We start from the raw sequence: 14,742 nt of genomic DNA on the forward strand, positions 1-14,742 counted from the left end.
CCAGTTTCATTTCGTTATCAGTGAGCATGTAGTGCACTACATAACCCCTTAGAAACCTACTATAACGAACACTATATAGTGCATCAGAGTAGTGCGTGTGACGTCATTTGGGACACAAAGATAATCTTCCTGCTACGTTAGCCTCCTACCTAGTTAGCTTTGCTTTGTCACTGAGAACACAGTGCTGTTAGTTGCTTGTGCACTTTAATTAACCTTATGGAGATTTCATAAAATAGCTCATATTTTTAATCATATAACAAGTTAGCGCTAGATTCATATTATTTCACCGACTAATTTCCCTAGAAAACATTGCTAAGCTAACATAGCTAATTGAACGGTATGGTGGTGAGCTGGGTAGCCTAGCAGTTCAGTATTAGCTAGTTCTTAGCTAGCTGATTCAGCATAAAAATAAAACGAAGAAGGAAACATGTCCTGTGCATGCACTTCAGTGGCCCGTCTGTTCATAAATTCAGCCCACAAAGGTAAAAACACTTTATTTGTTGTGTTCATGTTTAGCTGACAAGCTACTTCACCTACGTTAGCTTATATAGAGTGTTTACCCCGATGGTCATGTAGCTAACTCATTAGGCCTGTCACTCTATTAAAGCCTGTCAGTTTATACTGATCTCTTCTGATATTGTTTCATAATCTCACCTGAATGTTGAATCAAACTGGGTTGAGTATAAAAGTCGTTAATGCTCTGATTCTGATAAAGAAAGTTGTTTGAACAGGAATTGCTCATAAACTGACACCTATTATATTTAACTTTATTATTTATTTTTTAACATTTATACATTACTTGTTCAAACAGTTTGAAGGACTGTCACATTCCCTAAAACAAACATGTCACAAGCATTAAAAGGAACCTTTAGCTCGAAACACGTGATGTTAATGTCATGTTAATGACAAATACAAAGTAGTGGAGAGAGTAACCATTTGTGATAAAGATCCAGAAAGCACTGCAGATAAATGACTTGGCTGCACGACAGCTGTGTTGGACTCGAGGTCGCAATATTTAAAGTCCTCTTCAATACTACTAGAACAGCAAGGCCTGTTCCTTTGCTTGTACTTTATTATGTAACCAAAGACATTTGGGTTTGAGATCAGGATAGTCTAAAAACCTTCCACTTTTCACCCAGATGACATCCTTTGTTGTGTTCCTTTCAATTAGATTGGATGAAATTTTCTGTAAATTGTCAGATGTTCTGTTTCTGTAAAATTCATTCTGCTGCCACCATCAGGAGTTACATCATTCATAAAGATCAGTGATACTGTTTCAGAAGCAGCCGTGCAAGCCCAAGTCATGTCATGTCATGACTGATGAGTTTATATGTTTTGGGTCACGAGCGGATCCTTTCTTCCTTCACACTTTGGTGGAGGTTAATCTTGATTCCAGATGTTTTGTGGCTTGCGTCTGTATATCTAACTGTCTGATTCTTACTGCTGATGAGTAGTTTGCAACTTGTGGCCTCATATTTGTCTTTCGAAGGGTGCATTATGATACCTTCACCTCTACACTGCGGAGGTTGTTGGTGACGTTACCGATTTGAGGTTTTTCTTCATAGCTTTCACAATGTATCTTTGATCAACTGCTGTTGTTTTCTTTAGTTGACCTGTTTAACGTTTGCTGATCAGTAGAACAACGTTTGTTTCTTCCCTTCTCAGTACATTACAAATTGTTGTATTGGCTATACCCAGTGTTTGTGCAATTCATCTGATTGATTTTTCTCTCTTTTCCCATCTTGGCTTGCTTTTCTCTCATAAACAGCTTTGTGATCTTCATGTTGTACTAAAACTAAGAGTAGATGTTTAGAGCTATTTATTATTTAAACAATCAGCAGGACACAGCAGACAAGAAACGCTCGTCGGTCACATTTTTGCTTACCTACAAATTGTTAAAATTCCAATGCAATTTGTGCAAGGTCTTATAACACATTTACATATAAATACCAGGAAATTAACATGAGAAGAAAGTTTATAATTTCAATTTCTTCTTTTATCTTTTGATCTGAAACACAATAGAATTTGTTTTACAGCAAAAGGAATAATCAATCAGTCAGCCTTGCTTTTTTTTCAGTAGTTTCAGTAAATCGAATGCACCATTTAAACTTGCACATAAGAGTTTGAATTTCTGACCTGTGATTAAGAAAAGCTAAAGAAAAAGCCTCCTGATCCCCGAGCTCAGTAAGTGTCTGCTCGGACCCTTAAAAGTACACAAAACAGCACTTCTTTAATTTGAAACTGGTTAAACTGAATAAGCCAGTGTTTGTTTTGTAATAATCTGTTTGAGACACACATGCTTTTTGATGCTATAAACTTGACTATATGGTTTGCTGTATTGATGTCGTAAAGCTACATCGACAATCAGCTTTACGTCATCAAGCTGAATAAGATGACAAGCATGAGGGTGTTGATGTTGGGATTATTATTATTATTATTATTATTATTATTATTATTATTATTTATAAGTAATATATAACTAGTACTGTTTCCCTTCAGAAAGAACAGTAGTGGTTGCTACACACACATACGCACACAAGAAAGGACTAGTGTGACTGAAGGGTTACTCAGCTGCAGTTCCTGCTTTTGCTAATGTTAGAGTATTTGTTTTGATTGCAGGTTTCTCAGGCTCCAGAGTTCATCTGCTCTCTCTTAGCCGACCAGCAACTCACGAAATCCGCCAGACACGAGTTGTCCCAGTCAGACCCTTCTCAGAGTCCTCAGTGTATTATGCGCCTAAGGACGGCATCAAAGATGGTGATGGTGGAAAGGTGGACTTGTTTTTTTTTTTTTAAGGACCTTACATCTTATGTTTTATCTTAAATCAGGAGATTCAATTAAAATTAATAACCATGTGTTATTTTGGCTCTGTTGCTTTTAAAGAAATCTGTGAGTGATGGAAGTGGAAAAAGATCCAGCTCAGGCAACTCCGGGAAAGGTGGCAGTCAGCTTCGTTGCCCTAAATGCGGAGATCCCTGCACGCACGTGGAAACGTTTGTTTGTGAGTATTATAATACAAATATGCAGCATCCTGATGGTATTTAGGCAAATTGGACAAATTGCTGTATGTTGTACGTGTTTTCTGTTGGTCCACGTTTCATGAAGTTATATTATCCAGTTGGCCTTCTGAATTTATGTATAGCAGATTTAAAAGGAGGTAGATCTATAGATCCATCCATCCATCTGTCTGTCTGTAAAGAAAGAGAGCCTGTACAGTTCTGAAATAACATCTTACGAACAGATAAGTTAAATATGAACTACCAGAATAAAAGGAAGAGAAGAATATACAGAAGTAGCTGCTCATAAGCTTAAGCACACGACCTAACAATGCTTCAGGAACCTGAACGATTTATGTAGCTTCAATGTGACGACATTCTACATATGAGATTTACACATTTTATGATTAGACCTGAAATATATTGATATTACACAACAACTACTACTACTAATAATAATATTTTTAAAAAATATTGGAGGCCATGGACCATCATTATCATTACACATTTTGAGATCACACCTTATTTCTTCTCATGATTTACATTGCAACAGTGTTAAAGTTAGTTACCTGTAGTAACTCTGGTTATTAAAGCCTATCTTATCGGCGTTTAATGTATGCACCTATATTAGATCAATCTGTAGTTGGATTTCCATTTAGAATTCTGTCTAAATACTTAATGTCTTCTAAAAGCATTTTTGTACTCCGCTCTAAGCAGTTCATATGTTTATTTTTGTTTGTTTGTTTGTTTGTTTGTTTTTTCAGCTTCAACTAGATTTGTCAAATGTGAAAAATGTCATCACTTTTTCGTGGTGCTCTCGGAAACGGACACTAAGAAGAGTCTGAATAAAGACCCTGAATCAGCTGCCGAAGCTGTGAAGCTAGCCTTCCAACAGAAACCCCCACCACCACCCAAGAAGGTACCTGTGTATCATGTTGGCATCTTTATTATTATTACTTTGTTGTTTTGTTTGTTTGTTTGTTTGTTTGTTTTTCTTTTTCTTTTCAAGAGAACTTCAACCAAAAATCTTATGTGACCTTCAACATAGCCTTCTGTGCTCGCTTGTTATTACTACGGCTGAACGATGCATTCCTTTCCAGATCACTGAATGATATTTTTATTTCTCAGACTAATAACTAAAGACAGGTTTTAAAGTCCCTGTTGTTTCCCTTTTAATTAGATCTATGCTTATCTGGACAAATATGTCGTGGGTCAGGCCCATGCGAAGAAGGTGCTGTCGGTGGCTGTGTACAATCACTACAAACGCATTTATAACAACATGCCATCTGGCTCCAGACAACACCAGGCAGAGGTGGAGAAACAGGCCTCTCTCACACCCCGAGGTCTGTACCACGTATATATCTGTTATACAGTAGAAGAGACACTACAGGGAGAACGTGTGTGTGTGTGTGTGTTCAAGTTCAAGTTCAAGTGTGCGCGCTTAGGAAAATTTTATACTGTATTTTCCGCACTATAAGGCGCACCTAAGAGCCTTAAATTTTCTCAAAAATCATCCGTGCGCCTAATAATCCGGCCTTGTGTGTGCACTGAGTTCCAAAATCTATGAAAATGTAGTTGTGTGACTTTGGTAAGCGCTCCGCTTGACTGATTGTCCGACCATTTCCCGCTGACACAGGGACGTAATACATACACTACGTACACAGGCAGCGATAAACCAATCAGAGAACATTATGTAATACGTACAATACGTACGCTTACCTCCGCCACGCCTCCGGTAGGTGAGTACTTAGATGGATTTGTGGGAGAAGATTGATTAAAAATTAATGTGTGTGTATTGTTAAATAGTAGAATAAAGTTCAACTAAACTCACTGTTTTGCTTCCATTACCTTTTTTCGTAGACCGTATGTTTTAGCGTGCACCTTATAATACGGTGTGCCTTATGTATGGGTTAAGTACAGACCGTAATTGAGACTGCGCCTTATAATCCGGTGCACCTTATGGTGCGGAAAATACGGTACTCTGAGTCAGTATCATTACTTGGTCTTTCCTTTAGAAAAAAAAACAGCTGGTAAGTTTAATATCATGACTGTTCTCAGTAGTGTGGCATGATGGACAGCATTAATGAAGTACTTGTGCTGTCACTCTGTATAGTGAAACTTTATGCGTATGCCCTAAAGACTTGTTGCATTTAGATGTCCTTGGTTTTTACTGTTGGACCGTGCAACACTGAGTATCGTTTCTGATTTAACCAGAAGTCACTTCCCTTATTTATTTTTGTCATGAGGAAAATAGCCATATGTTGTTTCCATGTTAAGATGAATTAAATAAAACATGTCAAACTCAACTAAAGACATGTTTTAAGATTGAGATTTGAGCAGCTCGTGACAACAATCACGACGACGGTGGAACGTCTTTAAAGAGAAGTCATGTCCAGCACCGTTTAATGTTGCTGCACATGAGATTGCTAAAGATTTTATAATCTGTCTTGGAAACCTGACAAACAGGGACCTTCTGGCTGATGTGCCATCACTTTTAATACTTTAGATGTATGTAGTGAACAAAGTCACTTCATCAAGTGGAAACCAGGCTCTTTTGCTTTGTGTTGGGCCATATCATACCACTCAGTTTTGTTTTTTTTTTAATTTATTTATTTTTATTTAATTTTTTTTTTAAATGACACCACACCTCATCATTGTTTACTTCTTATGTAAGAGTCAAAGGTAGTGCTGATGGCAGAAATGATTTGTCCTTTCAAACACACCTCTTGGCTGTTTGACATGCTATTTCAAGTAATGCAAGTTTACCCTTTGGATTAGGCAAGTCAGTGCAAGCAAAATTTCCCTTGAGGGGCTTTTTGGGGTTTTTTTAAAGTTGCTTACATTGTCAAAGCCAAAGGTGTCCAATCTTATCCATAAAGGGCCAGTTTGGGTGCAGGTTTTCATTCCAACCAAGCAGAAGCCACACCTGATTCCATCTGTTTAATCAGCTGTTCTTGGCTTTTAGTAGACTCTGGTGTGGCTTCTGCTTGGTTGGAATGAAAACCTGCACCCACACCGGCCCTTTCCGGATAAGATTGGACACTGCTGCGGCCTAAACCCTTACAAAGCTCTAAATTAAAAATATACATTAAAAAATTTTGGGTAGTCAACACTTGGGGTCTCAGAAAATGCATGATGTCCATTTGGGATCTTTTTTTGCCAAAATGTTTAGGAGCCTCTGCTGTACATTATATTTTTACTGAGATTGTTTTCCGGTGTAGGAATTAGACCCTGACTGAAATTTGCACTGTTTGCAATTTAGGTTAAAAAAAGGTTACATCCATAATATCAGCCAATAATATGTACACGGTCAAAAATATAATGGCAATATTTTCACTTAAGACCGGAGATAATTATTTTTAAAAAATAATATTGCTGATTTTATTGGTCAGTTCATATATCAGTCAGGCCCCATATATATATATATGTATGTATATAATATATATATATATATATATATATATATATATATATATATATATATATATATATATATATAGGAAGAATGTTTGTGATTTGGCATTTGTACAATTTCCAAAAATTGTCTAAACACCCTAAATGCAAAAGAAATCATTGAAGTTGCTCAGAGAAATATGTGCATAATGGTAGTGATATGTTTGTAAATTTCCTACTTTTTCTGTAGAGCTAGAGCTAAGACGTCGGGAAGATGAGTACAGATTCACAAGTAAGTGTCCTGTTAATGCTTATAACCTTAGAGTTCACCAATTACTTACTATAATGCAGGTCTATAATTTCTGTAAACATGCAGGCAGCCCGAATCCCATACACTTTCGGTTCTTTTCATTTACTTTAATTCAGTTCATGAAATTGTTTATTGTACAAATGCCAAACTCTGTCTGTCTATTAGAGAGGACAGTGAGGTGGCATTCTGGGGCATCATCAGTGAAAATTTTAAGTAGAAGATTATGGATTTATTTTCTTCTGAGGTTGTAACTGGGTTATAGAGGCAGTGCTTTTTGAATGTGACTATTGATTTACTTTTTTTTTTATTGACATTCCAGGAGAAATTTCAGTCCTCTGTGTGATTTAGTTGGGAAATTTCACAAAATTCATGATGATCGGTTGAGTAATTTCAGTTGTTGCATCCATGTGTGTAATCATCACCCATTTCTTCATCTTTTAGATTTTTCTTTCATCACCTTTTTTTTCTTCCTGCACTGTTCATGCATGTTTAACTTACATTCTCCGTGTTTATTGAGCTTGTTGCCACAGGAAATCCATTTATATCCCTGACTCAGCCCTTTTTATCATGCAGCATTGACTTCTTTGAAAGACAGTTGTGACACCAGTTTGTGGACTATGTTGTTTGTAATCCTTGAAAAGTGTTGATAAAGCATTACTTTAACTTAAGTAGCAGTGATTTTTCAACAGTATATATAACTACATCTACTTGTTCTGTTTTTGTGTATGTGTGATCACTATTACAGAGCTGCTGCAGATTGCAGGGATCAGCCCTCATGGTAATGCTTTAGGAGCCTCCATGCAGCAGCAGGTGAACCAGCAGGTCCCTCAAGAAAGAAGAGGAGGAGATGTGCTTGACTCCACACACACTGAGATCAAGTTGGAGAAGAGCAATATTATATTGCTGGGACCCACAGGCTCTGGTATGACTGTTCATCTGAAAGGCACAGAGGCCCCGCCTCCTACACTGAGACTGACTGGCACGGAGGCCGCACCTCCTGTACTGAGACTGACTGGCACAGAGGCCCCGCCTCCTACACTGAGACTGACTGGCACGGAGGCCGCACCTCCTGTACTGAGACTGACTGGCGCAGAGGCCCCGCGTCCTACACTGAGACTGACTGGCACAGAGGCCCCGCCTCCTACACTGAGACTGACTGGCACGGAGGCCCCGCCTCCTATACTGAGACTGACTGGCGCAGAGGCCCCGCCTCGTACACTGAGACTGACTGGCACAGAGGCCCCGCCTCCTACACTGAGACTGACTGGCACGGAGGCCGCACCTCCTGTACTGAGACTGACTGGCGCAGAGGCCCCGCGTCCTACACTGAGACTGACTGGCACAGAGGCCCCGCCTCCTACACTGAGACTGACTGGCACGGAGGCCCCGCCTCCTATACTGAGACTGACTGGCGCAGAGGCCCCGCCTCGTACACTGAGACTGACTGGCACAGAGGCCCCGCCTCCTACACTGAGACTGACTGGCACGGAGGCCGCACCTCCTACACTGAGATACTGAGAACGAAGGACACGGTACACTTGTAGTAAAAAATATAAAAAGAGCTATGTGTGGTATGGTGCCTTCTCTACAGATACAGAGATGCCTAAAGCCACAGTAACCAGCGTTCATTTTTTAGCCATTGTGATCCTGAAGTACGGATTAAAATGCCTGAATAAAGGTCAGGTAAAGGCCAAACTTTGCAAATGAAACCTTAAATAGTATCAAATTACAAACTTTGCTGCCTGTGTGCCTGATCGGTATGTTAGAGACTAGACAAACTGTTCTGCATTAATAATTCTAGTGCAGACATGATAGTTTCTAAAGTGCATCTCAGCAAAACGCATTTTAGAAATGAGATGCAAATTTATGAAATCTTTTTGTGTCTATTATGCAGGAAAAACTCTTCTAGCCCAAACTCTAGCTAAATGCCTGGATGTTCCTTTTGCGATCTGCGACTGCACTACCCTCACACAGGCTGGCTACGTGGGTGAGGACATTGAGTCGGTCATTGCCAAGCTGCTGCAGGACGCCAACTATGTTATTGAGAAGGCTCAACAGGGTAAGAAAAAACATTTATGACGTGGAAATATTTTGCTCATCTATGAAGAATGATGGTCATGGAAACATGTGTGGGTGTTGTGATGAGCTGACTTTTGCCTTTATTTATTTATTTTTGTACCCTATAGGCATTGTTTTCTTGGATGAAGTCGACAAAATTGGCAGTGTTCCCGGGATCCATCAGTTGAGAGATGTGGGTGGAGAAGGTGTGCAGCAGGTCAGTGATGAAACACTGCGCTTAAATGATAATCACTTGCTAAATAATACAGATGTGACTGAAGGTCAGCTTGAGTAGCATTTCAAATATTTGCCACCATAACAACCTTCAACATTATTTATTTGTTAGTAACTAAATATTTCAGTGTTTAAATGTTTTCCCTGAAATATCTATAACGTGTTGTATGTTTAATCGAGTTGATAAAGAATATCTTATAAAGAATATCTGCTCGTTGTGCTTTATCTTTTAATAGGGATTACTCAAACTCCTGGAAGGTACTATTGTAAACGTTCCTGAAAAAAATACCAGAAAGCTGAGAGGAGAGACGGTACAAGTTGACACGACAAACATCTTATTTGTGGCATCCGGTGCTTTCAATGGGCTGGATCGCATAATCGGCAGGAGAAAGAATGAGAAGGTTTGTGTTTTGTTGTAATTGTTTCTCTGCTTTGGTTTGAAGTGAATTTTCAGGGTATGTGAAGGGTCCTGAACTGTTAAAAGTAAAATCAGGTCTGTGTCACATTTAGGCATTTGATTGTAACGTAAACATTGCTGAAGTTGTTATTTGTTATAAAATTGACCTTGTTTTTTAAACTCCTGTTAGTACCTGGGCTTTGGAGCACCATCTAGCCTGGGTAAAGGCCGAAGAGCCGCGGCTGCAGCCGACGTGGCCCACATGACGGGTGGTGAGGTGGACGCTGTGGCTGAGATAGAGGAAAGAGACCGGCTACTGAAGCATGTGGAAGCACGTGACCTCATAGAGTTTGGCATGATACCCGAGTTTGTGGGCCGCTTGCCCGTGGTTGTGCCGCTCCACAGCTTGGATGAGGACACACTCGTCCGCATCCTGACTGAACCCCGCAACGCTGTGGTGCCCCAGTACCAAGCACTTTTCAGCATGGACAAGGTAACACAAAGGTTTATAAAGTATAATTCACAATATACGTGGCTCCAAGTAAGATGACTACTTCTTTTAATTTAGGTTTATATACATGACATTTTTAAAACTGATTTTTTTTTAAATAATCATCAGATAATGTTGCATTGTTAAACTTGATTAATGTTGGAGATGTTAATGCTTTTTCATATTCATGGTCTTTTGCTTTTAAATTTAAATTGATCATTTTGACCTGATTAGAACGAGTCAATCTTTCAGATCTTGGAATTGAAAATTAGAATATTTAAAGCTCAACAACTAAGATTTCCACTCTTATTTCTTTCCAGTGTGACTTGTCTGTTACTTCTCCTGCTCTGCGGGCTATTGCCAGAATGGCGCTTGAACGGAAGACAGGAGCCCGAGGACTTCGATCGATCATGGTGAGCACTTGTGTTTGTCGGCTGTGTTAATACTTCCTTCTCAATGCTCTCGGGTTGTTAATGTTGGTGATGGTGTTTACCTTCTACAGGAGAAGCTGCTACTGGACCCAATGTTTGAAGTCCCTCACTCAGACATCGTAGCTGTGGAAGTAAACGAGGATGTGGTACTGGGGAAAACGTCACCTCAGTATGTCAGGTGAGCGCTCATGAGGAGGATGAAATTCTGCTGAATCACCGTCATTAACTGTGACGCATGTTCCCAAAAATGTGGTGTCCTTTCGACAGAGATTCATTTCCTCTTATTGAATTTTACTGTAGGTTTTTGCATACTCATTCAGTTCAAGGAAGAAGACAAGATCATATGCACATGATACGGATGCTAAACGTTAACTTTGTGACCATGTGACCGATACACACTGCTCTGGTCTAAAGTATTGTAGCATTTTCTGAGGAATTGCCACTTGTTTGGATGCTATTATAAACACAATCTTGTAGATTAGACACAATAGCGTATGCATTCATGATTCAAGGGGCAGTGGTGGCTCAAGTGGTTAAAGGCGGGGTGCACGATGTTTGAAAGCCAATGTTGACATTTGAAATCACCTAAACAAACACACCCCTAACCAAAATGGGTGTCACCACTGTTTTGATAGCTCCGCCCCACACATACATACGTAACCCAGGCAACTATTATGGCGGAACCTGCTGGGGCAGCTGGCTAAGGGGATATTTTTATTAATAAATGAACTCAGTGAGTAATACTATGGTAACACTGAACACACTCTCCGCTGCATATTGACAAGACACGCCCTTTTCAGCTAATTGGCTACACGTTTTTGTTTGTCGGCCCAACTCGGTTTTCTGAAGCATTTTTCAAACATCGTGCACCCCACCTTTTAAGGCTCTGGGTTGTTGTTGTTGTTGTTAGGAAGATCAGGGTTCAAGCCCCAGCACTGCCAAGCTGCCACTGTTGCGCCCTTGAGCAAGGCTCTTAACCCTCACTGCTCCATTGGTGCTGTATCATAGCTGACCCTGTGCTCTGGTCCCAATCTCTAAAGTTGGGATATGCACAGGAATAATTTTACTGTGCTGTAGTGTATAAGTGACGAAATAAATAAATGCTTCTATTCCATACTTTTGGAATAAGTCTCCAACCCTTTATAAATGTTTATTTATGGGCTGGTTACTTTTACTTGGCTTTGGCAGACTTTTTTCAACCCTGCACTGACACTGAGGTGCATTGTGACCTGACCAATTTATCTTTTTTTTCCTTTGACTTCAAAGTTAATAAGATAAAACCTTGTCCAAACATGGTGGATATCCTACAAAACACTGTCCCAGGAGACTCCTTCCATAAATGTTAAAAGTCTTATTGAAAACTTCATATCTTATTGAAAACTTCATATAATTGATTAGATACTTTTCTTTGTTACAAAACAACATATTTTTAATACTCCATTTATTATTGGTTTTAAATGAAGATTTTTCAATTAAGATTATTACTATAGAAAAGATGACGCATTAGAACGAGCACATAAATAGAAACCTGTCATTCGAATTACCGCAGAAACACAACTGTTCGAAAACAAACCAACATATCATTTCCATTCATCCCAGTGACTTGAACCTTTTGATTCCGTACACTAAAAAAGATTTATTCAGTGACACTATTTTACGCATAACACCGCACCAATGAAGTGTCTTTTTAGACGTCATTGTTTCATTGACTTACTCACAGGTTTTGGTGTATGACCAGAACTTCTCATGTCCAATCCACAAGATCTGATGAATTTATTTTGAAGAAAGACATTTCAGTGTTTGCTAGTTTTGAGAGAGTGTTCATGAATTAGGATATGAGTGGAATGTGAAACACTTTTTTACATACTGGATGTATATTAAGTAGATTTCAGTGCTGCTATAGTTTAAAAAAAAATTACCAATTTGTGTATAGTAGATTCTGATTATTACCAACAACACATAAGGCTTGTCTTAGCGCTACACACTTGCCCTCTTTCTCTTCTTGTTGAACGGGTGGAAAAATGAACAAAGTCCATCAGCTGACATGAGAATTGGCAATTCCTTGTTTATTCCTGTAGTTTGTTTGTTTCATTCCCAAACTGCAAGTACCACTTCGTTCAGAATCAAAAGCTCTAGGACTCATGTTCAGCCTTAAAGTTAGGGACGTAATTCCTTCCATACATTCCGGCTGCACTGTAATGCAGAACAAAGCTGCCAAAGAAGTCCTGTGATTTATACAGGTCACTACATGGCAGGGAATGTGATCAATTCATTCACTCCAAAGATTTGACCACTAAATACGGCTTTATCCCCGCTCACAGAGCCCCAGCGAAAGAGGCAGCAGAGGAGGAGTACGACTCAGGAATCGAAGAAGAGAACTGGACCAGGTTGCAGGTTGATGCAGCCAAGAATTAATACAGTCAGAGTAATGTTGTTCAAGCTTCCTGTAAAACCTCTTAATGAAGACCAGTTCCAGTCCATTAAGCGATCGATCGACATGCAAGTACTTCCGAAGGCTCGTACACACCGAAACACAAGCCTGAATGATCTGTCCTAATATGTAAGCTGTAAGTTACAGTGTGCTATATGACATATATCCTGAACTTTGTGAAGACAATTGTGTTTAAGAGAAATATACTGAATTAACTACGCCTCAGAATGAGCGACTGTTAATGTAAAAAAAAAACAATTTTATTCCTTACCAAATGAATGATGTGTTTGGTTTTTATGAGCTTTTTTGAACAAGATATTTAGGCAGATTAAGGTCATAAATTCACTAAGAAAACAAAATCGACGTCCAGTCACTTTTCTTTTTCATAATCTGTAATTATAACCGGTACCACCCGAGGCATTTCATTTTGTTATCCATGTTAGTGGACAGTGCTATGTGGCTCTTTTACAGGGAACCGACTCTGTATTTTGGTGCCCCAGATGAGCTTTTTACCAAAATGTCATTGTAACAGTTCTCTATCAGAGTATCTGCTGCTGTCACTGTTACTCCAGCTGCAGTATTTTTGTGCATGGGTTTATTTTAGTGGACTGATTTCAACTAGTTTTAAGCAGGAGTGTACGGTCTTATATGGAAAGGGCTAGTGTGGGTGCAGGTTTTCATTTCAACTAGCAGAAGCCACACCTGGGTCTACAGAAAGCCTAGATCAACTGAGGAATCTGGTGGAATCTGGTTTGGCTTCTGTTTGATTGAGATGAAAACCTGCACCCTTACAAAACCGGACCTTCGCGGAGAAGACGACACCACCAAACTAACCACTGATACTGAACACGGCTGACTCATTGGGCTTTTGCTTAAATTCCAGACAGTGTTTTCTTGCTGTAACACAGTACACAGTTACTCCAATAAAATGCATTCAGTTCTGCTTTAACAGTAACACACACCTCTCTCCTGCTTGCCTGTGTGTAAAGGCCATCATTTGATTACAGCATTACATCACTTCCTTCAGGTGTAGCACCACTTGTTCTGCAGTTTTATTAATAGCAGAATTGCTGAACCAAATGTTTTGTTTTGTTTCTATAGTAAAGCTTACGATTGCCTTCAGTTTGCACTTTCTTGGATGCTTACATGGTGTACATTTCTGTTTAGCCTTAACATCACAGAGCAATCAGGTGTCGGGGTGTGTGCCATGCATAAACAGGGTAGCTTTTTTTCCACACTCATGCACATCTGGCAAAGAGCAACTGTATCAGCTTCAAGAGCAGTTTAGGTCTAATCCCATTGTTAATCTCATGCTGCGCAATGTAGCCTTCACGGTTCAGTGATTTTTTAGATGGCTAATTCTTGATCGAAACTCTTACATTGAGACGCTTGATGAACTGGAGCCCAGCCTTCCTCAGTCTTTTGTAGAATGTTTTGTAGAACATGGTCAAAATATATGGATTAATAAAGCTGTCAATGACTTTCTAATGGGCTCCGGGTGAATTTCTCCCCCATTAAGATATTGTATCAATGTATACATTTTGCAGTTCTGTGTAACTGAACAAGGCGTTAATGTGATTTTGATGAGGACTTTCTCAAATCAGGCTGTTGGTGTAACTCCACATTGGATCTGATATAATGCTTAATATACTGCTCAATTCTGATGCTACTGCAGTTTTCATTTTATTGACCGTGTTGTTAAAGCAATCATTTCCGTGATTATTAAAGGGTTTTTGAACAATGTACAATACGTTAGGAGCTTTGTTTAGAGAGATTGCCTCTTTCAGTTTAGTTTTTTTGACTTTGTTTTTGCCCCCAGGGGAAAAAATGTAAAAAAAATATTGTTTATGATTAGTGGTCTGTTTAATAAAAGCCCACTCCAACAGCAACCTGGAGCCTTTTGTTTTACACAATTAATCAAAAATGCTTAGAATATTAATACCAGAGGTGTGCAAATGGTAGGGATTATTCCAAAGGATTTAGGGAATAAAAAAACTGTTGA

General features: G+C 39.2%; 1 protein-coding gene across 2 annotated transcripts; it reads left to right on the forward strand.

Moving 5' to 3' along the window:
- The first annotated feature begins 114 nt into the window (after nucleotides 1-114).
- clpxa (caseinolytic mitochondrial matrix peptidase chaperone subunit Xa) lies at nucleotides 115-14,225 on the forward strand. Of its 2 annotated transcripts, XM_027162412.2 has the most exons (14): nucleotides 115-482; nucleotides 2,620-2,771; nucleotides 2,884-3,001; nucleotides 3,761-3,915; nucleotides 4,177-4,339; nucleotides 6,640-6,681; nucleotides 7,445-7,621; nucleotides 8,594-8,758; nucleotides 8,886-8,974; nucleotides 9,228-9,392; nucleotides 9,579-9,881; nucleotides 10,199-10,291; nucleotides 10,381-10,487; nucleotides 12,631-14,225. In XM_027162412.2, the coding sequence occupies exons 1-14, from the start codon at nucleotides 428-430 to the stop codon at nucleotides 12,722-12,724; spliced, it is 1,878 nt and encodes a 625-aa protein (XP_027018213.1). In that variant the 5' UTR covers nucleotides 115-427; the 3' UTR covers nucleotides 12,725-14,225. The 2 variants fall into 2 exon arrangements, with proteins under 2 accessions (XP_027018213.1, XP_027018221.1); XM_027162420.2 differs by lacking the exon at nucleotides 6,640-6,681.
- Nucleotides 14,226-14,742: the final 517 nt, after the last annotated feature.

This window comes from Tachysurus fulvidraco, chromosome 2 (genome assembly GCF_022655615.1).
Source record: "Tachysurus fulvidraco isolate hzauxx_2018 chromosome 2, HZAU_PFXX_2.0, whole genome shotgun sequence".
Lineage (NCBI taxonomy): Eukaryota > Metazoa > Chordata > Actinopteri > Siluriformes > Bagridae > Tachysurus > Tachysurus fulvidraco.

What these genes read in the sequence shown, in the direction of transcription:
- clpxa (XM_027162412.2), top strand. Translation starts at nt 428, where the DNA reads ATGTCCTGTGCATGCACTTCAGTGGCCCGTCTGTTCATAAATTCAGCC. An exon ending in AGATGAGTACAGATTCACAA is followed by an intron (nt 6,682 to 7,444) that starts GTAAGTGTCCTG and finishes TCACTATTACAG; the next exon opens with AGCTGCTGCAGATTGCAGGG. An exon ending in CACTTTTCAGCATGGACAAG is followed by an intron (nt 9,882 to 10,198) that starts GTAACACAAAGG and finishes ATTTCTTTCCAG; the next exon opens with TGTGACTTGTCTGTTACTTC.